Source organism: Symsagittifera roscoffensis, chromosome 4 (genome assembly GCF_963678635.1).
Source record: "Symsagittifera roscoffensis chromosome 4, txSymRosc1.1, whole genome shotgun sequence".
NCBI lineage: Eukaryota > Metazoa > Xenacoelomorpha > Acoela > Convolutidae > Symsagittifera > Symsagittifera roscoffensis.
In genome coordinates, this window is record NC_087065.1 from 37,498,709 (window position 1) to 37,524,709 (window position 26,001).

General features: G+C 33.5%; 4 protein-coding genes across 5 annotated transcripts in view; all 4 read left to right on the top strand.

The window, feature by feature from the left end:
- Positions 1 to 26,001, top strand: part of LOC134843621 (kinesin heavy chain-like) — a 405,881-nt gene that overhangs the window by 301,664 nt on the left and 78,216 nt on the right. The window lies entirely within an intron of this gene.
- LOC134844130 (uncharacterized) lies at positions 20,006 to 21,609 on the top strand. Its single transcript, XM_063860646.1, has 2 exons — positions 20,006 to 20,312; positions 20,807 to 21,609. The coding sequence occupies exons 1-2, from the start codon at positions 20,045 to 20,047 to the stop codon at positions 21,313 to 21,315; spliced, it is 777 nt and encodes a 258-aa protein (XP_063716716.1). The 5' UTR covers positions 20,006 to 20,044; the 3' UTR covers positions 21,316 to 21,609.
- On the top strand, positions 21,714 to 23,235 carry LOC134844343 (nucleoporin SEH1-like). Its single transcript, XM_063860980.1, has 2 exons — positions 21,714 to 21,991; positions 22,289 to 23,235. The coding sequence occupies exons 1-2, from the start codon at positions 21,722 to 21,724 to the stop codon at positions 23,141 to 23,143; spliced, it is 1,125 nt and encodes a 374-aa protein (XP_063717050.1). The 5' UTR covers positions 21,714 to 21,721; the 3' UTR covers positions 23,144 to 23,235.
- LOC134843819 (pre-mRNA-splicing factor CWC22 homolog) overlaps positions 23,302 to 26,001 on the top strand; it is a 45,645-nt gene continuing 42,945 nt past the window's right edge. The window contains exon 1 of the mRNA XM_063860106.1: positions 23,302 to 23,640. Coding sequence (XP_063716176.1) covers positions 23,306 to 23,640 — 335 coding nt within the window. The 5' untranslated portion in view covers positions 23,302 to 23,305. The remainder of the gene's footprint in view (positions 23,641 to 26,001) is intronic.

Here is a 26,001-nt window from a genome sequence, read left to right on the forward strand (position 1 = left end):
TCAAGTGTGACCAAATTTACCACGTAGTACTTCAGCGTCGCTCGAGTGAAAAATTCGAGGGTACATCGAGACGGCTTTGACTAAGTGTCTCATCATCAGGTGCCTATGAGTTGTAGAGATGTCTTTATATTGTGTGTCTATCTTCTGACCACGCAAGCCAAGTGTAGCTTCATATCGCGAGGTTCATCTTTTAACACTTGCGGCTCGCAAATTTAAACTCGGAGAAATGTAGGCCGTCTTGTTTTGATGTTGACGGATGAGCAATTTGATAGATTGATTAAGATGTGGTGAGGTGAATTAAGACAAGCTACAGTTAGTTAAGATGAGAAAGAGAACGGTCCAGTCCCATGGGTAGCTTCAATATTCAATAAGAAATGAGCGTCGATTTTTTTGTTTCATTTCAATCGTTACAAAGTTTTTGTATTATTGTTCGGACCATTGAAAATGGGGAGGAAATTTGTATTCGGATGTGTTTTAGTTTTTATTCTTTTTTTGTTTTCCTCGCATTATCAGCTAACTCAAAAATAATCGGAATGGGTCGAGGTATATATCATAATAAGGTCCTTGCAGTCGTGATTCTAACGACATGTAAAATTGTTGAAAATTTTTTCCCGTTGTTGAGAAAAACTCGTTGAACGTAGTTGAAACTTTTTATGTAGGTCGTGATGTTTTTTTTTTCGTTTTTTTTGAGGAAACTTTATAAAATCTATTTAAGACTTTTCCTAAAATTTTTTAAATCTAATTTAAAGTTTTTTAAAAAAATAAATCTGTATTTTCTTTGTTGGGGATGTCTTTGTTTTCCACGCAAAATCGGGAACCACAAAAAATTTTCGGACTGGGTTCAGTTATATATCATATTTAAGCTCTTTCAGTCGTGATTCGAACGACTTCAAAATTTTTTTCCTGTGTCGAGAGAAAACGGTTTGAAGCTTTTTGTTTTTCGTCTATTTTCGAGCAAGTAAAGCGATCGAGTAACGTTCATCATATATGAAAAATAGCAATTTAGGCAAAAAAACAACTTGATTTAGTTTAAAACACTAGTTTTAGAAGCTTCATTTAGCGCTTCTTTGACAAAAAAAACCTGAAATAATATTTTCAATTTTAAGTGCAAAAATTTTTAAATTTATACGTGTTCTTATAGTTCTATCATCTCACAAGAAAAGACACTAACTTGAAGAAAAAAAGAATTTTCCTGAGAATGTGGTCGGAACATTCTGTTGTACTTGCTCAGCGACCGGCTGTCCTTATTTGCTTTTGTATGCGAAGTGCAAATTTTTGTCTGTGCTTCATTTGAGATGAGTTAGTTTAATTTTATAATGAGCCGTTTTTATGTCTGGCGTAGTTGACGAACTAATGCCGTTTTAGCGCGAACTATAAAGTTTTACTGGGAACCAATAGTTCAAGCGTTATATATTTTTTTATGTGTTTTAGTTTTTATTCTTTTTTTGTTTTCCTCGCATTATCAGCTACCTCAAAAAATAATCGTAAATGGGTCGAGGTATATATCAAAATAAGGTCCTTCCAGTCGTGATTCTAACGACATGTAAAATTATTAATTTTTTTTTCCCGTTGTTGAGAAAAACTCGTTGAACGTAGTTGAAACTCTTATGTAGGTCGTGATGTTTTTTCGTTTTTTTTCAGGAAACGTTTTAAAATCTATTTAAGACTTTTCCTAAAATTTTTTTAATTTAATTTAAAGTTTTTTAAAAAAATAAATCAGTTTTTTTTCTATGTTGGCAATGTCTTTGTTTTCCACGCAAAATCGGGTACCACAAAAAATTCTCGGACTGGGTTCAGTTATATATCATATTTAAGCTCTTTCAGTCGTGATTCGAACGACTTCAAAAATTTTTTTCCTGTGTCGAGAGAAAACGGTTTGAAGCTTTTTGTTTTTCGTCTATTTTCGAGCAAGTAAAGCGATCGAGTAACGTTCATCATATATGAAAAATAGCAATTTATGCAAAAAAACAACTTGATTTTAGTTTAAAACACTAGTTTTAGAAGCTTCATTTAGCGCTTCTTTGACAAAAAAAAACCTGAAATAATATTTTCAATTTTAAGTGCAAAAATTTTTAAATTTATACGTGTTCTTATAGTTCTATCATCTCACAAGAAAAGACACTAACTTGAAGAAAAAAAGAATTTTCCTGAGAATGTGGTCGGAACATTCTGTTGTACTTGCTCAGCGACCGGCTGTCCTTATTTGCTTTTGTATGCGAAGTGCAAATTTTTGTCTGTGCTTCATTTGAGATGAGTTAGTTTAATTTTATAATGAGCCGTTTTTATGTCTGGCGTAGTTGACGAACTAATGCCGTTTTAGCGCGAACTATAAAGTTTTACTGGGAACCAATAGTTCAAGCGTTATATATTTTTTTATGTGTTTTAGTTTTTATTCTTTTTTTGTTTTCCTCGCATTATCAGCTACCTCAAAAAATAATCGTAAATGGGTCGAGGTATATATCAAAATAAGGTCCTTCCTGTCGTGATTCTAACGACATGTAAAATTATTAAATTTTTTTCCCGTTGTTGAGAAAAACTCGTTGAACGTAGTTGAAACTCTTATGTAGGTCGTGATGTTTTTTCGTTTTTTTTCAGGAAACGTTTTAAAATCTATTTAAGACTTTTCCTAAAATTTTTTAAAATCTAATTTAAAGTTTTTTAAAAAAATAAATCAGTTTTTTTTCTATGTTGGCAATGTCTTTGTTTTCCACGCAAAATCGGGTACAACAAAAAATTCTCGGACTGGGTTCAGTTATATATCATATTTAAGCTCTTTCAGTCGTGATTCGAACGACTTAAAAATTTTTTTCCTGTGTCGAGAGAAAACGGTTTGAAGCTTTTTGTTTTTCGTCTATTTTCGAGCAAGTAAAGCGATCGAGTAACGTTCATCATATATGAAAAATAGCAATTTAGGCAAAAAAACAACTTGATTTTAGTTTAAAACACTAGTTTTAGAAGCTTCATTTAGCGCTTCTTTGACAAAAAAAAACCTGAAATAATATTTTCAATTTTAAGTGCAAAAATTTTTAAATTTATACGTGTTCTTATAGTTCTATCATCTCACAAGAAAAGACACTAACTTGAAGAAAAAAAGAATTTTCCTGAGAATGTGGTCGGAACATTCTGTTATACTTGCTCAGCGACCGGCTGTCCTTATTTGCTTTTGTATGCGAAGTGCAAATTTTTGTCTGTGCTTCATTTGAGATGAGTTAGTTTAATTTTATAATGAGCCGTTTTTATGTCTGGCGTAGTTGACGAACTAATGCCGTTTTAGCGCGAACTATAAAGTTTTACTGGGAACCAATAGTTCAAGCGTTATATATTTTTTTATGTGTTTTAGTTTTTATTCTTTTTTTGTTTTCCTCGCATTATCAGCTACCTCAAAAAATAATCGTAAATGGGTCGAGGTATATATCAAAATAAGGTCCTTCCTGTCGTGATTCTAACGACATGTAAAATTATTAATTTTTTTTCCCGTTGTTGAGAAAAACTCGTTGAACGTAGTTGAAACTCTTATGTAGGTCGTGATGTTTTTTCGTTTTTTTTTTCAGGAAACGTTTTAAAATCTATTTGAGACTTTTCCTAAAATTTTTTTAAATCTAATTTAAAGTTTTTTAAAAAAATAAATCAGTTTTTTTTCTATGTTGGCAATGTCTTTGTTTTCCACGCAAAATCGGGTACCACAAAAAATTCTCGGACTGGGTTCAGTTATATATCATATTTAAGCTCTTTCAGTCGTGATTCGAACGACTTCAAAATTTTTTTCCTGTGTCGAGAGAAAACGGTTTGAAGCTTTTTGTTTTTCGTCTATTTTCGAGCAAGTAAAGCGATCGAGTAACGTTCATCATATATGAAAAATAGCAATTTAGGCAAAAAAACAACTTGATTTTAGTTTAAAACACTAGTTTTAGAAGCTTCATTTAGCGCTTCTTTGACAAAAAAAACCTGAAATAATATTTTCAATTTTAAGTGCAAAAATTTTTAAATTTATACGTGTTCTTATAGTTCTATCATCTCACAAGAAAAGACACTAACTTGAAGAAAAAAAGAATTTTCCTGAGAATGTGGTCGGAACATTCTGTTGTACTTGCTCAGCGACCGGCTGTCCTTATTTGCTTTTGTATGCGAAGTGCAAATTTTTGTCTGTGCTTCATTTGAGATGAGTTAGTTTAATTTTATAATGAGCCGTTTTTATGTCTGGCGTAGTTGACGAACTAATGCCGTTTTAGCGCGAACTATAAAGTTTTACTGGGAACCAATAGTTCAAGCGTTATATATTTTTTTATGTGTTTTAGTTTTTATTCTTTTTTTGTTTTCCTCGCATTATCAGCTACCTCAAAAAATAATCGTAAATGGGTCGAGGTATATATCAAAATAAGGTCCTTCCTGTCGTGATTCTAACGACATGTAAAATTATTAATTTTTTTTCCCGTTGTTGAGAAAAACTCGTTGAACGTAGTTGAAACTCTTATGTAGGTCGTGATGTTTTTTCGTTTTTTTTCAGGAAACGTTTTAAAATCTATTTAAGACTTTTCCTAAAATTTTTTTAAATCTAATTTAAAGTTTTTTTAAAAAATAAATCAGTTTTTTTTCTATGTTGGCAATGTCTTTGTTTTCCACGCAAAATCGGGTACCACAAAAAATTCTCGGACTGGGTTCAGTTATATATCATATTTAAGCTCTTTCTGTCGTGATTCGAACGACTTCAAAAATTTTTTCCTGTGTCGAGAGTGAACGGTTTGAAGCTTTTGATTTTTCATCTTCTTTCGAGCAAGTAAAGCGATCGAGTAACGTTCGTCATATATGAAAAATAACAATTTAGGCAAAAAACTTGAACTAATTTTTTCAATTTTAAGTGCAAAATTTTTTAAAATAATACGTGTTCTTATAATTCTATCATCTCACAAGAAAAGACACTAACTTGAAGAAAAAAAGAATTTTGCTGAGATTGTGGTCGGAACATTCTGTTCTACTTGCTCAGCGACCGGCTGTCCTTATTTGCTTTTGTATGCGAAGTGCAGATTTTTGTCTGGCGTAGTTGACGAACTGGTGCCGTTTTAGCGTGAACTATAAAATTTTCCTGGGAACGAATAGTTCAAGCGTTATATATGTTTTTTATTGAGAAAGATGTATTTCACCAAAAAATTGCGTCAAATTTGGTGTCGTTAGTTCTGGCTGGAAATGAATTATAGTCTCTGATATTTTTGAAGCGGGGTCAGTCGTGATTCAATTGCTCTAAATCAGACATTGCAGCATTATATATTTACCCCTTGCGAAAAGCAAGGGTGTTGCAATCGGGTACTAAACATTTTCTGTATACAACGTTGTTCACAAGATTTTGCTCGTTTCAACTTGCTTTTTTTAAAATCAATAAAAGTATGCTTGAAACGACAATGGCTTGTGGTTCGAATCCGGCCTGGAAATGTTTTTAACCAGAAATTTTTTACTTTTTCGGGCTATTGTTTGTCTATTTATTTATTTTTTGGCTTAGCTCCCGTTGCATGGACTCAGGTTTCTTCCAACTTTCTGAATGCCCTTAGTGGACGTAATTGAGTTACATTTTTTTGCGGAAATGTTGTTTAAATGAAGATTTTTTGCTTTGGCGATTAGTGAAAACAGAATTTTTACGAATGTCATAATTATGCTTGCAATTATTTTTTTCGGCTTGTTACTGCTATGTAAGTTATGTTTTGATGCAAATTTAACGTTCAGTTGTCTTAATTGGCTTGATATTTTTGATTGATGTTTTTGTAAAAAAATTTTCCGGAAATTTTAATTAAAAGATATGAAAATGTTAGTTAATCTGGTTATCGTGAAACCATTTTATTTTCACAATTTTTTGACCAGAGGTTTTTGTCTCAATTTCTTTCTAAGATGTGTAATGGTTTGATACAGGATAAATGTGGGAAAAGATATAATAGTTAAAAACGTAGTTCGAAATTGACGGTTACTAAATTCAAGATTAGCCAGGTGGAATTTTAAATACAATACCATGTGATACAAGCGACTTAGATACTGTCTGTAACGTAATAGTTCGTTGAGACATCTATGTATATTGTTTTTGTATTTTGTTTGGTACAAATGCTTAAGGTGGTAAGTAACAACTAGTTAAAAACGTGCATTGAAAGTATTGAACTGTCAAACACTTTCATTAGCTCGAATGTTTTTGAATTGTCCACACAATAGTTGACTGTTTTCAAAGTTACGATTTTTTCGATTTTGCATGACGTTTAAAGCGGGTGTAGATTCAGCAGAACAAAGCGATTCAAGTGTGACCAAATTAACCACGTAGTATTTCAGCGTCGCTCGAGTGAAAAATTCGAGGGTACATCGAGACGGCTTTGACTAAGTGTCTCATCATCAGGTGCCTATGAGTTGTAGAGATGTCTTTATATTGTGTGTCTATCTTCTGACCACGCAAGCCAAGTGTAGCTTCATATCGCGAGGTTCATCTTTTAACACTTGCGGCTCGCAAATTTAAACTCGGAGAAATGTAGGCCGTCTTGTTTTGATGTTGACGGATGAGCAATTTGATAGATTGATTAAGATGTGGTGAGGTGAATTAAGACAAGCTACAGTTAGTTAAGATGAGAAAGAGAACGGTCCAGTCCCATGGGTAGCTTCAATATTCAATAAGAAATGAGCGTCGATTTTTTTGTTTCAATCGTTACAAAGTTTTTGTATTATTGTTCGGACCATTGAAAATGGGGAGGAAATTTGTATTCGGATGTGTTTTAGTTTTTATTCTTTTTTTGTTTTCCTCGCATTATCAGCTAACTCAAAAATAATCGGAATGGGTCGAGGTATATATCATATTTAAGCTCTTTCAGTCGTGATTCGAACGACTTCAAAATTTTTTTCCTGTGTCGAGAGAAAACGGTTTGAAGCTTTTTGTTTTTCGTCTATTTTCGAGCAAGTAAAGCGATCGAGTAACGTTCATCATAAATGAAAAATAGCAATTTAGGCAAAAAAACAACTTGATTTTAGTTTAAAACACTAGTTTTAGAAGCTTCATTTAGCGCTTCTTTGACAAAAAAAAAACCTGAAATAATATTTTCAATTTTAAGTGCAAAAATTTTTAAATTTATACGTGTTCTTATAGTTCTATCATCTCACAAGAAAAGACACTAACTTGAAGAAAAAAAGAATTTTCCTGAGAATGTGGTCGGAACATTCTGTTGTACTTGCTCAGCGACCGGCTGTCCTTATTTGATTTTGTATGCGAAGTGCAAATTTTTGTCTGTGCTTCATTTGAGATGAGTTAGTTTAATTTTATAATGAGCCGTTTTTATGTCTGGCGTAGTTGACAAACTAATGCCGTTTTAGCGCGAACTATAAAGTTTTACTGGGAACCAATAGTTCAAGCGTTATATATTTTTTTATGTGTTTTAGTTTTTATTCTTTTTTTGTTTTCCTCGCATTATCAGCTACCTCAAAAAATAATCGTAAATGGGTCGAGGTATATATCAAAATAAGGTCCTTCCAGTCGTGATTCTAACGACATGTAAAATTATTAATTTTTTTCCCGTTGTTGAGAAAAACTCGTTGAACGTAGTTGAAACTCTTATGTAGGTCGTGATGTTTTTTCGTTTTTTTTTTCAGGAAATGTTTTAAAATCTATTTAAGACTTTTCCTAAAATTTTTTTTATCTAATTTAAAGTTTTTCAAAAAAATAAATCAGTTTTTTTTCTATGTTTGCAATGTCTTTGTTTTCCACGCAAAATCGGGTACCACAAAAAATTCTCGGACTGGGTTCAGTTATATATCATATTTAAGCTCTTTCTGTCGTGATTCGAACGACTTCAAAAATTTTTTCCTGTGTCGAGAGTGAACGGTTTGAAGCTTTTGATTTTTCATCTTCTTTCGAGCAAGTAAAGCGATCGAGTAACGTTCGTCATATATGAAAAATAACAATTTAGGCAAAAAACTTGAACTAATTTTTTCAATTTTAAGTGCAAAATTTTTTAAAATAATACGTGTTCTTATAATTCTATCATCTCACAAGAAAAGACACTAACTTGAAGAAAAAAAGAATTTTGCTGAGATTGTGGTCGGAACATTCTGTTCTACTTGCTCAGCGACCGGCTGTCCTTATTTGCTTTTGTATGCGAAGTGCAGATTTTTGTCTGGCGTAGTTGACGAACTGGTGCCGTTTTAGCGTGAACTATAAAATTTTCCTGGGAACGAATAGTTCAAGCGTTATATATGTTTTTTATTGAGAAAGATGTATTTCACCAAAAAATTGCGTCAAATTTGGTGTCGTTAGTTCTGGCTGGAAATGAATTATAGTCTCTGATATTTTTGAAGCGGGGTCAGTCGTGATTCAATTGCTCTAAATCAGACATTGCAGCATTATATATTTACCCCTTGCGAAAAGCAAGGGTGTTGCAATCGGGTACTAAACATTTTCTGTATACAACGTTGTTCACAAGATTTTGCTCGTTTCAACTTGCTTTTTTTAAAATCAATAAAAGTATGCTTGAAACGACAATGACTTGTGGTTCGAATCCGGCCTGGAAATGTTTTTAACCAGAAATTTTTTACTTTTTCGGGCTATTGTTTGTCTATTTATTTATTTTTTGGCTTAGCTCCCGTTGCATGGACTCAGGTTTCTTCCAACCTTCTGAATGCCCTTAGTGGACGTAATTGAGTTACATTTTTTTGCGGAAATGTTGTTTAAATGAAGATTTTTTGCTTTGGCGATTAGTGAAAACAGAATTTTTACGATTGTCATTATTATGCTTGCAATTATTTTTTTCGGCTTGTTACTGCTATGTAAGTTATGTTTTGATGCAAATTTAACGTTCAGTTGTCTTAATTGGCTTGATATTTTTGATTGATGTTTTTTGTAAAAAAACTTTCCGGAAATTTTAATTAAAAGATATGAAAATGTTAGTTAATCTGGTTATCGTGAAACCATTTTATTTTCACAATTTTTTTGACCAGAGGTTTTTGTCTCAATTTCTGTCTGCTATTTAGTTGTGCTTCTGTTTTTGTTACATCGCAAGTTTGCCGCTATATGGTTGTCGACTGAGACTCTAGTGGCTTAGTTTCCGGTTTGGGCATATCACCTTGCATTCATTATATATAAAGCATTCGTGGGCAGTACGGTTGATTTCTAACTTACTAGCTGTCGTCTTTAATTATGTTGTTTTTTCTACCTAATATTTTGTTTGCATTAATTTTCCGTTTTCATTGTAAGACCGATAATACTGTGGCTCCATACTTTCGAATGCTCAAAATCAACCCCACAAGGGTCTCTTTAGAAACCTTCTTTTTTTTTCATTTTTTAAAGTTTTTGTTTTTCTGGCTCCTTTGTCTTTTCAAAAAAACTTCGAACATAACCTTAATTTACTATAAATTATAGTTATTTTCATGATTGATTTGTACGCTTTTTTATTCTGCTCAGGGAATTGTGAGAAATTTGGTGTTTTTTTGGCAATTTCAGGAGAGAGAAAAGAAGCAAAAAAATGAATTCTGTATTTTTTTGACAGCTCCCAGCTTGAGGTCATGAATAGAATAGACCAGGTGAATTTTAAGATTGTTTATTCGACCTGTGGATTCTAGTTTCTAACATAAACGTTTAATGTGAGAATCGATCTTGTGTCTAGGGGCTTTGTAGGTCAAACTATTTGTACAACCGGGCTCAGTCAAGAGTTTGTTTTCAAAAGTCGCCTGTAAGTATAAGCATAAGAAGTAAAAATTTCTTTGCTTCAAGCTATTTAATTCTGAAGCAAATTTCGAAGAAGTTTTGGCTAAAGCTGGAGAATTTTTTCTAAGATGTGTAATGGTTTGATACAGGATAAATGTGGGAAAAGATATAATAGTTAAAAAAGTAGTTCGAAATTGACGGTTACTAAATTCAAGATAAGCCAGGTGGAATTTTAAATACAATACCATGTGATAAAAGCGACTTAGATACTGTCTGTAACGTAATAGTTCGTTGAGACATCTATGTAAATTGTTTTTTGTATTTTGTTTGGTACAAATGCTTAAGGTGGTAAGTAACAACTAGTTTAAAACGTGCATTGAAAGTATTGAACTGTCAAACACTTTCATTAGCTCGAATGTTGTTGAATTGTCCACACAATAGTTGACTGTTTTCAAAGTTACGATTTTTCAATTTTGCATGACGTTTAAAGCGGGTGTAGATTCAGCAGAACAAAGCGATTCAAGTGTGACCAAATTTACTACGTAGTACTTCAGGATCGCTCGAGTGAATAATTCGAGGGTACATCGAGACGGCTTTGACTAAGTGTCTCATCATCAGGTGCCTATGAGTTGTAGAGATGTCTTTATATTGTGTGTCTATCTTCTGACCACGCAAGCCAAGTGTAGCTTCATATCGCGATGTTCATCTTTTAACACTTGCGGCTCGCAAATTCAAACTCGGATTTTAATGAGGTTGATTTTTTAAAGACGAACTATTGAGCATGTGAAAGAAATGTAGGCCGTCTTGTTTTGATGTTGACGAATGAGCAATTTGATAGATTGGTTAAGTTTTGTTGAGGTGAATTAAGATAAGCTACAGTTAGTTAAGATGTGAAAGAGAACGGTCCAGTCCCATGGGTAGCTTCAATGTTCAATAAGAAATGAGCTCCGATTTTTTTGCTTCAATCGTTACAAAGTTGTTGTATTATTGTTCGGACCATTGAAATTGGGGAGGGAATTTGTATTCGGATGTCCTTTAGTTTTTATTCTTTTTTTGTTTTCCTCGCATTATCAGCTACCTCAAAAATAATCGGAATGGGTCGAGGCATATATCATAAAAAGGTCCTTCCAGTCGTGATTCTAACGACATGTAAAATGGTTGAAAATTTTTTCTTGTTGTTGAGAAAAACTCGTTGAGCGTAGTTGAAACTCTAATGTAGGTCGTGATGTTTTTTTTCGTTTTATTTTCATAAAACCTTTTAAAATCTATTTAAGACTTTTCCTAAAAATTTTTAAATCTAATTTAAGGTTTTTTAAAAAATAAATCCGTTTTTTCTATGTTGGCGATGTCTTTGTTTTCCACGAAAATTGGGTACCACAAAACTTTTTCGGACTAGGTTCAGTTATATATCATATTTAAGCTCTTTCAGTCGTGATTCGAATTTTTTTTTCCTGTCGAGAGAAAACGGTTTGAAGCTTTTGGTTTTTTTGCGCTTTTTTCGAGCAAGTAAAGCGATCGAGTAACGTTCGTCATAAATGAAAAATATCAATTTAGGCAAAAAAAACAACTTGATTTTAGTTTAAAACACTAGTTTTAGAAGCTTCATTTAGCGCTTCTTTGGCAAAAAAAAACCTGAAATAATATTTTCAGTTTTAAGTGCAAAATGTTTAAATTTATACGTGTTCTTATAGTTCTATCATCTCACAAGAAAAGACTAACTTGAAGAAAAAAAGAATTTTCCTGAGAATGTGGTCGGAACATTCTGTTCTACTTGCTCAGCGACCGGCTGTCCTTATTTGCTCTTGAATAATTTAAAGTTTTTTAAAAAAATAAATCTGTATTTTCTTTGTTGGAGATGTCTTTGTTTTCCACGCAAAATCGGGAACCACAAAATTTTTTCGGACTGGGTTCAGTTATATATCATATTTAAGCTCTTTCAGTCGTGATTCGAACGACTTCAAAATTTTTTTCCTGTGTCGAGAGAAAACGGTTTGAAGCTTTTGATTTTTCATCTATTTTCGAGCAAGTAAAGCGATCGAGTAACGTTCGTCATATATGAAAAATAGCAATTTAGGCAAAAAACAACTTCATTTTAGTTTAAAACACTAGTTTTAGAAGCTTCATTTAGCGCTTCTTTGGCAAAAAAAACTTGAAATAATTTTTTCAATTTTAATTGCAAAAATTTTTAAAATAATACGTGTTCCTATAGTTCTATTATCTCACAAGAAAAGACTCTAACTTGAACAAAAAAATAATTTTGCTGAGATTGTGGTCGGAACATTCTGTTCTACTTGCTCAGCGACCGGCTGTCCTTATTTGCTTTTGTATGCGAAGTGCAGATTTTTGTCTGGCGTAGTTGACGAACTAGTGCCGTTTTAGCGTGAACTATAAAATTTTTCTGGGAACGAATAGTTCAAGCGTTGGATATTTTTTTTTATTGAGAAAGATGTATTTCACCAAAAAATTGCGTAAAATTTGGTGTCGTTAGTTCTGGCTGGAAATGAATTAGAGTCTCTGATCTTTTTGAAGCGGGGTCAGTCGTGTTTCATTTGCTCTAAATCAGACATTGCAGCATTATATATTTACCCCTTGCAAAAAGCAAGGGTGTTGAAATCGGGTACTTAACATTTTTTTCTGTATACAACGTTGTTCACAAGATTTTGCTCGTTTCAACTTGCTTTTTTCAAAATCAATAAAAGTATGCTTGAAACGACAATGGCTTGTGGTTCGAATCCGGCCTGGAAATGTTTTTAACCAGAAATTTTTTTACTTTTTCGGGCTATTGTATGTCTATTTATATATTTTTTGGCTTAGCTCCCGTTGCATGGACTCAGGTTTCTTCCAACCTTCTGAATGCCCTTAGTGGAAGTAATTGAGTTACATTTTTTGCGGATATGTTGTTTAAATGAAGATTTTTTGCTTTGGCGATTAGTGAAAACAGAATTTTTACGAATGTCATTATTATGCTTGCAATTATTATTTTCGGCTTGTTACTGCTATGTAAGTTATGTTTTGATGCAAATTTAACGTTCAGTTGTCTTATTTGGCTTGATATTTTTGATTGATATTTTTTGTGAAATAACTTTCCGGAAAATTTGATTAAAAGATATGAAAATGTTAGTTAATCTGGTTATCGTGAAACCATTTTATTTTCACGATTTTTTGACCAGAGGTTTTTGTCTCAATTTCTGTCTGCTAGTTTGTTGTGCTTATGTTTTTGTTACATCGCAAGTTTGCCGCTATATGGTTGTCGACTGAGACTCTAGTGGCTTAGTTTCCGGTTTGGGCATATCACCTTGCATTCATTATATATAAAGCACTCGTGGGCAGTACGGTTGATTTCTAACTTACTAGCTGTTGTCTTTAATTATGTTGTTTTTTCTACCTAATATTTTGTTTCCATTAATTTTCCGTTTTCATTGTAAGACCGATAATACTCTGGCTCCATACTTTCGAATGCTCAAAATCAACCCCACAAGGGTCTCTTTAAAAACCTTCTTTTTTCATTTTTTTAAGTTTTTTTGTTTTTCTGGCTCCTTTTTCTTTTTAAAAAAACTTCGAACATAACCTTAATTTACTATAAACCATAGTTATTTTTATGGTTGATTTGTACGCTTTTTTATTCTGCTCAGGGAATTGTGAGAAATTTGGTGTTTTTTTGGCAATTTCAGGTACTTCGAAAAGTTCAGAGGACGAGGTTCAGTATCATTTCAAAGCCCCATGAATCGTGATTGAGATTATTTAGAAAGTTCTCTCGTTTCCTAAAAAAAACTGGCAGGATCAATTTTTGCACATATAAAATTGGGCAATGATAACAATCGCGTGTTCGATTATACATTTTTTGTTTCAATTTTTTTTTGGTCATTGTTTTTGATTATAATAATCACCGGAACCGGACACTCTTGTTCTCATTATAAATGTCAATTTTCCGATCAATTCAATGGAAGTGAATGGAATAATAATGGTGTCTGTAATTTTTTTCGGCCAATTTTAGGTAACATAAGGAAAACTTATGGGCTGTCTAGTGTGTATCAGATTAAAGCACTTATAGCTGTCTCAGTTTCAGACTAAATGGATTTTGAAACTTACTCTTAATAAACAGGAAAAAATGATATTATTCTCCTAATTTTACAAAGCATAAACGGCTCATCGGTCTTTTTTAAAAGCCTGATTTGGGTTGCGGGTCAATCCTTTCAATTAGAAAAAAAAACATTTAAATTTTTTGCATGGTTTGATTTTTCGAATTTTAGTTCTTTTCACTATGTTAGCTTTTTAAAAATTTTTATCGATAGTTTTTGAGTGGCATGCTATCTTTACTAAGTCTTTTTTTGTAGAAAGTAATTGAAATAATAAGTTTGCGCTATATTGTTGTATGATTTTTCGATAACTTTTTTCGTCAACAGAATTTTTGAGTTTTAGGAATCAGTAGTTGGAAAAAACCAGAAAACATGTTTTCATATTTTCGCTCAAGTTTTTTTCTCCCTTTCTAAGATGTGTAATGGTTTGATACAGGATAAATGTGGGAAAAGATATAATAGTTAAAAACGTAGTTCGAAATTGACGGTTACTAAATTCAAGATTAGCCAGGTGGAATTTTAAATACAATACCATGTGATACAAGCGACTTAGATACTGTCTGTAACGTAATAGTTCGTTGAGACATCTATGTATATTGTTTTTGTATTTTGTTTGGTACAAATGCTTAAGGTGGTAAGTAACAACTAGTTAAAAACGTGCATTGAAAGTATTGAACTGTCAAACACTTTCATTAGCTCGAATGTTTTTGAATTGTCCACACAATAGTTGACTGTTTTCAAAGTTACGATTTTTCGATTTTGCATGACGTTTAAAGCGGGTGTAGATTCAGCAGAACAAAGCGATTCAAGTGTGACCATATTTACTACGTAGTACTTCAGGATCGCTCGAGTGAATAATTCGAGGGTACATCGAGACGGCTTTGACTAAGTGTCTCATCATCAGGTGCCTATGAGTTGTAGAGATGTCTTTATATTGTGTGTCTATCTTCTGACCACGCAAGCCAAGTGTAGCTTCATATCGCGATGTTCATCTTTTAACACTTGCGGCTCGCAAATTCAAACTCGGATTTTAATGAGGTTGATTTTTTAAAGACGAACTATTGAGCATGTGAAAGAAATGTAGGCCGTCTTGTTTTGATGTTGACGAATGAGCAATTTGATAGATTGGTTAAGTTTTGTTGAGGTGAATTAAGATAAGCTACAGTTAGTTAAGATGTGAAAGAGAACGGTCCAGTCCCATGGGTAGCTTCAATGTTCAATAAGAAATGAGCTCCGATTTTTTTGCTTCAATCGTTACAAAGTTGTTGTATTATTGTTCGGACCATTGAAATTGGGGAGGGAATTTGTATTCGGATGTCCTTTAGTTTTTATTCTTTTTTTGTTTTCCTCGCATTATCAGCTACCTCAAAAATAATCGGAATGGGTCGAGGCATATATCATAAAAAGGTCCTTCCAGTCGTGATTCTAACGACATGTAAAATGGTTGAAAATTTTTTCTTGTTGTTGAGAAAAACTCGTTGAGCGTAGTTGAAACTCTAATGTAGGTCGTGATGTTTTTTTTTCGTTTTATTTTCATAAAACCTTTTAAAATCTATTTAAGACTTTTCCTAAAAATTTTTAAATCTAATTTAAGGTTTTTTAAAAAATAAATCCGTTTTTTCTATGTTGGCGATGTCTTTGTTTTCCACGAAAATTGGGTACCACAAAACTTTTTCGGACTAGGTTCAGTTATATATCATATTTAAGCTCTTTCAGTCGTGATTCGAATTTTTTTTTCCTGTGTCGAGAGAAAACGGTTTGAAGCTTTTGGTTTTTTTGCGCTTTTTTCGAGCAAGTAAAGCGATCGAGTAACGTTCGTCATAAATGAAAAATATCAATTTAGGCAAAAAAAACAACTTGATTTTAGTTTAAAACACTAGTTTTAGAAGCTTCATTTAGCGCTTCTTTGGCAAAAAAAAACCTGAAATAATATTTTCAGTTTTAAGTGCAAAAATTTTTAAATTTATACGTGTTCTTATAGTTCTATCATCTCACAAGAAAAGACTAACTTGAAGAAAAAAAGAATTTTCCTGAGAATGTGGTCGGAACATTCTGTTCTACTTGCTCAGCGACCGGCTGTCCTTATTTGCTCTTGAATAATTTAAAGTTTTTTAAAAAAATAAATCTGTATTTTCTTTGTTGGAGATGTCTTTGTTTTCCACGCAAAATCGGGAACCACAAAATTTTTTCGGACTGGGTTCAGTTATATATCATATTTAAGCTCTTTCAGTCGTGATTCGAACGACTTCAAAATTTTTTTCCTGTGTCGAGAGAAAACGGTTTGAAGCTTTTGGTTTTTCATCTATTTTCGAGCAAGTAAAGCGATCGAGTAACGTTCGTCATATATGAAAAATAGCAATTTAGGCAAAAAACAACTTCATTTTAGTTTAAAACACTAGTTTTAGAAGCTTCATTTAGCGCTTCTTTGGCAAAAAAAAACTTGAAATAATTTTTTCAATTTTAATTGCAAAAATTTTTAAAATAATACGTGTTCCTATAGTTCTATTATCTCACAAGAAAAGACTCTAACTTGAACAAAAAAATAATTTTGCTGAGATTGTGGTCGGAACATTCTGTTCTACTTGCTCAGCGACCGGCTGTCCTTATTTGCTTTTGTATGCGAAGTGCAGATTTTTGTCTGGCGTAGTTGACGAACTAGTGCCGTTTTAGCGTGAACTATAAAATTTTTCTGGGAACGAATAGTTCAAGCGTTGGATATTTTTTTTTATTGAGAAAGATGTATTTCACCAAAAAATTGCGTAAAATTTGGTGTCGTTAGTTCTGGCTGGAAATGAATTAGAGTCTCTGATCTTTTTGAAGCGGGGTCAGTCGTGTTTCATTTGCTCTAAATCAGACATTGCAGCATTATATATTTACCCCTTGCAAAAAGCAAGGGTGTTGAAATCGGGTACTTAACATTTTTTTCTGTATACAACGTTGTTCACAAGATTTTGCTCGTTTCAACTTGCTTTTTTCAAAATCAATAAAAGTATGCTTGAAACGACAATGGCTTGTGGTTCGAATCCGGCCTGGAAATGTTTTTAACCAGAAATTTTTTTACTTTTTCGGGCTATTGTATGTCTATTTATATATTTTTTGGCTTAGCTCCCGTTGCATGGACTCAGGTTTCTTCCAACCTTCTGAATGCCCTTAGTGGAAGTAATTGAGTTACATTTTTTGCGGATATGTTGTTTAAATGAAGATTTTTTGCTTTGGCGATTAGTGAAAACAGAATTTTTACGAATGTCATTATTATGCTTGCAATTATTATTTTCGGCTTGTTACTGCTATGTAAGTTATGTTTTGATGCAAATTTAACGTTCAGTTGTCTTATTTGGCTTGATATTTTTGATTGATATTTTTTGTGAAATAACTTTCCGGAAAATTTGATTAAAAGATATGAAAATGTTAGTTAATCTGGTTATCGTGAAACCATTTTATTTTCACGATTTTTTGACCAGAGGTTTTTGTCTCAATTTCTGTCTGCTAGTTTGTTGTGCTTATGTTTTTGTTACATCGCAAGTTTGCCGCTATATGGTTGTCGACTGAGACTCTAGTGGCTTAGTTTCCGGTTTGGGCATATCACCTTGCATTCATTATATATAAAGCACTCGTGGGCAGTACGGTTGATTTCTAACTTACTAGCTGTTGTCTTTAATTATGTTGTTTTTTCTACCTAATATTTTGTTTCCATTAATTTTCCGTTTTCATTGTAAGACCGATAATACTCTGGCTCCATACTTTCGAATGCTCAAAATCAACCCCACAAGGGTCTCTTTAAAAACCTTCTTTTTTCATTTTTTTAAGTTTTTTTGTTTTTCTGGCTCCTTTTTCTTTTTAAAAAAACTTCGAACATAACCTTAATTTACTATAAACCATAGTTATTTTTATGGTTGATTTGTACGCTTTTTTGTTCTGCTCAGGGAATTGTGAGAAATTTGGTGTTTTTTTGGCAATTTCAGGTACTTCGAAAAGTTCAGAGGACGAGGTTCAGTATCATTTCAAAGCCCCATGAATCGTGATTGAGATTATTTAGAAAGTTCTCTCGTTTCCTAAAAAAAACTGGCAGGATCAATTTTTGCACATATAAAATTGGGCAATGATAACAATCGCGTGTTCGATTATACATTTTTTGTTTCAATTTTTTTTTGGTCATTGTTTTTGATTATAATAATCACCGGAACCGGACACTCTTGTTCTCATTATAAATGTCAATTTTCCGATCAATTCAATGGAAGTGAATGGAATAATAATGGTGTCTGTAATTTTTTTCGGCATATTTTAGGTAACATAAGGAAAACTTATGGGCTGTCTAGTGTGTATCAGATTAAAGCACTTATAGCTGTCTCAGTTTCAGACTAAATGGATTTTGAAACTTACTCTTAATAAACAGGAAAAAATGATATTATTCTCCTAATTTTACAAAGCATAAACGGCTCATCGGTCTTTTTTAAAAGCCTGATTTAGGTTGCGGGTCAATCCTTTCAATTAGAAAAAAAAACATTTAAATTTTTTTCATGGTTTGATTTTTCGAATTTTAGTTCTTTTCACTATGTTAGCTTTTTAAAAATTTTTATCGATAGTTTTTGAGTGGCATGCTATCTTTACTAAGTCTTTTTTTGTAGAAAGTAATTGAAATAATAAGTTTGCGCTATATTGTTGTATGATTTTTCGATAACTTTTTTCGTCAACAGAATTTTTGAGTTTTAGGAATCAGTAGTTGGAAAAAACCAGAAAACATGTTTTCATATTTTCGCTCAAGTTTTTTTCTCCCTGATGCACTTGTAATTTATCGCGTTAGGTATTGTTTTTGTACGCCTTCAACTGATTTCTCAGCAGCGAATAAATAATTCAAGTTTTTGGTCGATTCAACTAAAATTTTCTGTTAGTGAAGAAAAAGTTTGAAATAAATGTAAGTTTTTTTCAGCATGGCTGTTTAGTTTTTCTTCGTCCTAGTTCGTTTAGACTTAGTTTTTACCAACTTGTCGACTTCGTTCTAGTTATGATCGAGAAATTTTTAAAAATTGTCTTCAGTTATTGGCCTATCGAACTTTTTTCATTATCGCCAAAATTGAAAAAAAAAATTTTTATGATTTGACAAAAGTAAGCGTTATCAAATTGTAACAATCGGTTTTCTTTCAGTTAAACATTTTCTTTAACAAAATGTTCTTTTAGCAACGACCTTGCTCTACATTAACTTCAAATTCTATGATTTTTCAGTCATTTAGCCGAGAGGTTATGCCCATGTTTGGAAAGACAAAAGCTTGGTTATAGTATTCGGCCAAGTAAAATTTTTGCTCAATGATTTTTTATGATTTTTTGGAATCTTGAGTCTGCTTTTTTTGTCGGTTACTTAAACCACTTGAAAATACGTATTTGTAATGTTGTAATGTTAACAAAAAAGGTAACCGATTTCCAAACCTTTTTTTTTAGCTGTAAAGGTTTTTTTGTCTTCGACTGTATCGCGTGTTATAGCAGTTTAGTTGATTCATTTTAAGTCGTCTGGACAGCCAAAATATATTTGTAAATTCAAAAATCATTGTATTTTCTAAATGTTTTATGGTCCTTTGGGCTCAAGTTTTGTCTGGGTAGTTACCGCCCAGAATATTTTGTCTTAATGCTAATTTAACGCTAATAATCTTGTTTTAAGACAGGTTTTAACAAATAGAATTTCATTTGAGACATAGGTATTAAGTTTTTAATTTTGCGGTAGGTTCTAGCATTTTTTCAGTTTTTCTTTCAGTGGGTAGCTTTCGGCCGCATTTTGTTTCAACTAGCTGTCATGCTAAGTTTGCATTACAATTATGTGTTACAATTTGACATAAGTTGTTGTCTAAACCGGTGTCTAAAGGATCAGCGTAACTTTTTTGTGATACAAATAATGATGCATTGACTGTATATTGAAATGTTAATTTCAAAGACTTTCCATTGAAGACTTGATTTTGCTGTGAAGTTTGATTTTTGCTGTCCTTTGTCTCCGATCCGGTGCTTCTATGCTTTGAAATCTAAATCTTTGAAATTCTATACTGTATCGGCTTATTTCGCTAGCACCATAATGTACGGTACACTATTGATACAGAACATCATTGTTTCTCTGAGGAAATCCTAGCTGGCATTCATCGCCATCTGTTTCTCCTCTTTATAAATTAGTTCACTGTCGCTTGATCTTCTCACTTGCCGTGTAGCTCTGAGCTCCTTTTATATTTAAATACAACCTTTCCTAAACACAACGGTTAAAACAAAATGGTGTTTTCCACATTTCTGTCAGAGTGGAATAACGGAATTTGTGTCTCATTGCTGATATTTTTCAGGTAAAATGACAAATAACCAGAAAGATACTCTGGTCCTTTTTGATGTTGATGGCACTTTGACGATGCCTCGGAACCAAGTGACCTCAAATATGCTGGAAGCACTGGCTAAATTGTCTGACAGTGGGTTCTCAGTTGGAATTGTAGGCGGCAGTGATGTGAGTAAAATAGCAGAGCAACTGTGCAAGACTCAAGAGGCGCTGAAGTTTGCATTTGATTACGTGTTCAGTGAAAATGGACTTGTCGCCTTTCAGAAAGATGCGACTGAAAATGAAGGTACTGAGTATTTCTGAAGCAGAATTTTTATGAAAAAAATTCTATAGCACAAAGCTGAAAATATCACTCTTTGTTGAAAATGTATTATAGTTGAGATACTTTGACTTGCATCGATCGGTTGGAAAAAAAATTCCGTCTTAAGTGATATAATTCGTCAATTTATTATAATCAAAGTCATGCTATTAAAACGAGCGGATCGGTCCAAATTAAATGACAATGCAACCGATGTTGGTACTCCTTAGTTGGGTTCCATTGAATTGTTTTCATATAAATTGAAATTGTTTCTGTCAATGTGAAATGTTTAAACAGCCTTGAGGGCACAACTCATGCCGCAGTTGTCAAATTCTCGAATAAGAGTGGGCTATGTCCCGGCCCATTATTTTCCTCTAACACATGAAAGAAGACCGATCATGTTAACATCCTTAACAAGTTGACACGATCCAAACATACTTTGAACATTTATTTCAAACGACCAAAATTTTTCAACTTTTTAGGCTATATTGAACTTTCCAAGAATTCAATGGTTCAAGAAATAGGAGAGGAAAAACTACAGGAAATCATCAATTTTTGCCTGTTATACATGTCTCAAATCACACTTCCATGCAAGAGAGGAACCTTTGTCGAATACAGAAGAGGCATGCTTAATGTGAGCCCAATAGGGCGTGCCTGTTCTCAGAAGGAACGAGACGAGTTTTTCCAATATGACAAGCAACATGGAATCAGAAGTGACATGGTCAAAGCATTGGAAGATAAGTTTTCATCGTGCAATATCAAGTTTAGTATTGGAGGTCAGATAAGTATCGATGTTTTCCCAGTTGGGTGGGATAAGACGTACTGCTTGCAATTTGTGGAGAAAACGCACGAAAGTATTCATTTTGTGGGCGACAAGACATCGCCAGGAGGAAATGATTATGAGATTTTCAGCGACGAAAGAACAATAGGGCACACTGTGACATGTCCTGAAGATACTATTAAATTGATCGATGAAATTATCATCTCATGACATAATTAATACGTGAGTGAAAATTGAGTTCAGCAGTATTGCTTAGCAGTAATGAAAATGATTTATGGTGCGATGGAATTGCCATTAAAGTTCTATGAAATGTATTCGTGTATTTTCTCGGGCGACTATTTGCTCTGATTTTGGGGAGTGTCTCATAAATGATGTAAATAATTGCGATAGATCACTGGTGTAAATAATTTAAATAAAGTGTAAGCAAATCTTGTTTTGACATAATTATGAATTTTTTGTTGTTGTTATAGAAAGGCGTTCTGAAAACTTCGAAATAATTTAACTGAAAAGAGAGTAAAAGTTTTAAGGACCATAGTTGACTCAAATGTGGACTTTAACGTTATCGCTATCAAGAATAGAGAAAATGAGCTTTCTTGTTTTTCAGAGCGATTGAGGCATGCTCTATCGAAACTCATCCCCTCCCTCCAGTGCCCCAAATCCAACCCCCTGTGAGTTCGACTTCCTAGTCCACGCGACCAATCCTGAACTGGCCTCGAAATTCACCACTCCCCATTCTGACGTCATCTATGATATCTCGTTCGACTCCCAGAAAAGACGCCTGGCATCGTGTTCCGCAGACCAGACTGTCTTCATTTGGACCCTGGATGACAGTGGTAAATGGGTGCGAGACAGCAGTATCAAAGAGCACGGAGGTACCGCTTGGAAGGTAACTTAAAAGTTTATTGTTGAAACCATAGATACCGCCATTGAATTTGTAGTCTTCCCTCCCACGTGATTTTTTTCCCACTGAAACTTTGAAATGCCAATATTATTTGAAATTCGGGATTAGTGGTAATTTCCTAGTTTCGCTTTGGTCTTCATACACAACCTTGTAAATTAAGTGGGTCACCAACAAAATACAATTTCATTGGTGGCGAGGGAAACTGTAAAAGAGCCGAGCTTTTTCTTGCTTCTTATCTTGTAAAAGTTATTTCTGCTTGCGAAAGTTGAGTTTTGGTCGTAGGTAACATGGGCGCATCCTCAGTTCGGACAGATCCTAGCCACGTGTTCGTTCGATAACAAAAGGGTTCGTCTGTTTGAAGCAGTTCCCGGTGACAACAACGATCTGGGTCGCAAACGGTGGGTAGCTGTCAATTCTTTCGAAGATAGACTAAATAATCTGGTCACAGATGTCAAATTTACACCGCCTCATATAGGTCTAGCACTTGGTATGTGTTCCGTAGACGGCTATGTCCGAATAATGGGTGCTGAAAATGACCTCAAATCATGGAAGGAAATAGTACATATCAATATCAAATACGCCTCTTTAGCTTGCCTAGCCTTTAGCGAGTCAACGCGGAGTAACCTGTTAGTTGCCGTGGGATCCGAGGTGATTTCACATGAAGATGTGGCCTCGGATTACGACAGCAAACAGCAATCGTATTTTAATTTGTTTCAAGTCGACATTAAACCCACAGATCGAGGGAAACCTAAAAACATGTCCTTCATTTCATTTGACGATTCAAAGCTAAACGTGGATAGTCCAGTAAGAGCTTGTTGTTTCGCCCCTGTACTTGGAAGGTCGTTCCAACTCCTAGCGATTGGATCAGCAACGATGATAGTGTACCAAATCAAAAGCTCGAATGCGCTTTCAAGAACGTCTCTGAGCTATCCTCCCAATTTCAACAACCCTCATTGTGCTATTTGGCGTCTGGCCTGGAATATTACGGGTACACAGCTGGTTGGATCAACAACTCACGGAAATGTGTTCGTGTGGCGGTTGTCGAATGGCTGTCAATGGGACTTGGTGTCATGTAAAAGTAAAAACAGCTCGCCAAGTATAGAGAGACCATTAACTGATCATAGCACTGCATCATAGTCATCACCTCACCTTAGAATCGTTTTTGTTTGATATAGAATCGAATTTAGTTTAATCTTGAAAGAATAGGTAAATCCAATTTGTGATTCAAATCGTATTTTGTAAGGGGAGAGAATTTTCGCAAGAGGTGTTTTTAGAATCTTTGATATTTTTAGATAAATTATGACGAATTCTGATTCATCCTCTAACTCCTCGGAAATTGAAGAGCCCACTCCTAAAAAATTGAAACAGACACCGACAGAGAAAGTGAAAAAAACTAGAAAGACATTTGAGCGTACGGAACCAAAAGCGTCGTCATCCAGTAAGTCTGGGCCAAATGGCGAAAAAGGGCGATCTCCGGGGTCTCAAGAAACTGGGAGAGGAATGTCGAAAGCCAGCAATGGTGTATCTGGGAACGCAAACGTGGGAAGTACGGACATCACAAACAGGACTGGAGGTGCCTATATTCCACCGGCGAAACTAAGAATGATGCAAAAAGAGATAACTGACAAGTCTAGGTAAAATCATATTTGTTAATTGATTAATGTTTATGTTTTTTATCGGCACCACACTCAAGAAAGATAGGATAGTCGTATTTATTGATAATACAAAAGGAAGTGTTACTTTTAAAAGGCTGAGTTGAATCACGATGTTGGATAGGATTTCGGTGGCTTGCAACCAATCGCAACAATTTTTTTCAACAATCTCTTGAGCGTGATTTTGCAGTGAGTAGTATTGATCAAAATGACTGCTCCTTGTCAGTGCAAAGCGCTGAATGTTCAGACTGCTTTTTTCAGTCCAATTAAAAAATTTTGGGTTGTTAAGATGATAAAATAATCGAAAAAAAATTTCTTCCTTTTATCCTCCCCCCACACGCTATAAGGAAATGGATGTATTTAGCGTCTCGTAACTTAATAACCAAATTACTTGAATTGGACCAAATTACTTGCTTCAATTCAAATAGGAAAGATTTAATCCGTATCATATAGGAAAGATATAATCCGCGTATACGGCAGGTTAATTGGCCGAATTAGCCTCCAAAACCCATTCGAAGCATATATTGTCCCTCACTTCGAAAGTCGGAGCAACTAGCAAATTATGGGATTTTTTTACTACAGTTTTTATTGAATTTCTGCAACCTTGATGTAATGAATTGGTCCCAGAAACTTCGCTTGTTATTGAGACAAATGTTTGGGATTCACTATGGGCTACCTTTGAAGGTTATGCTGATTTTATTTTTTTAACATGAAAAGTTAACGTATCTCAGCAAGTACCATAGTCTTTGAAAAATTACAAATTTTTTTTTTTCAAATTAGTGTAGTTTTTTCCGCGTGATGTGATTAAAAGGATCTGACATAAAATTATAATTAGCGCATGTTCGACAGTCATAGTAATATAGGCAAACAGGACACAAAAACAGAAAAACCTTAAAAAATCAAAAAAAAATTAATTTTTTTTTGCTGATTTCTAAAATTTTCTGAAGTTGATTCCCAATTTTTTTTCCAAATCCCTGGTAATTTTTAACTTTAATTCGAATCCAGAATGAAAGAGCTTTAATATGATATATCACTAATCACCGATGATTATTTGTGGTAGCTGTTTTTACGTGGAAACAAAAAAAAACAGAAACAGAAAACTGAAATGTGACATTTTGATTAAATGTCATGACTTTGTACTTTTATAATCTGAGGGCGTACTGCTGAACTCTCATGAAATTGGCATTATGCTGATTTTTAATCAAACTATTTGTTGATATTTGATTTTAAAAAATATTTTGACACAAATAATACCAACATTAAGACCAGTTGGTTGATTTTGCAAGAAAATTTATTAATATTAGTGTTTTGACATCTTAACAACCATCGGCATCCCGCACGAACCTAACATGTATTTGAAGAACTTATCGGGGCTGTATATGTAAATGGTAGTCTAAAACACTATCCGATTTTTTTTTCAAAATTCTTTTTTTTTCAAAATTCTCAAGTTTCATTCGAATCCAGACTGAAAGGGCTTTAATATGATATATCACAAATCTCTTTTCGATGATTATTTGTGGTAGCTGTTTTTACGTGGAAAACAAAAAAAACAGAAACAGAAAACTTGAATGTGACATTTAGATTAAATGTCATGACTTTGAACTTTGATAATCTGAGGGCGCACTGCTGAACTCTTTTGAATTTGAGATTATGCATTATTATTAATTAAACTATTTGTTGATATTTGATTTAAAAATATTTTGACACAAAATTATACCATCAACATTGAGACCAGTTGGTTGGTTTTGCAAGAAAATATATTAATTTTAGAGTGTTTTGACATGTTAACAACCATCGGCACCCCGCACGAACCTAACATGTATTTGAAGAACTTATCGGGGCTGTATATGTAAATGGTAGTCTAAAACACTATCCGATTTTTTTTTCAAAATTCTTTTTTTTCAAAATTCTCAAGTTTTATTCGAATCCAGACTGAAAGGGCTTTAATATGATATATCACAAATCTCTTTTCGATGATTATTTGTGGTAGCTGTTTTAACGTGGAAAACAAAAAAAACAGAAACAGAAAACTTGAATGTGACATTTAGATTAATTGTCATGACTTTGAACTTTGATAATCTGAGGGCGCACTGCTTAACTCTTTTGAATTTGAGATTATGCTATATTATTAATCAAACTATTTGTTGATATTTGATTTAAAAATATTTTGACACAAAATTATACCATCAACATTGAGACCAGTTGGTTGATTTTGCAAGAAAATTTATTAATAATAGTGTTTTGACATCTTAACAACCATCGGCACCCCGCACGAACCTAACATGTATTTGAAGAACTTATCGGGGCTGTATATGTAAATGGTAGTCTAAAACACTATCCGAT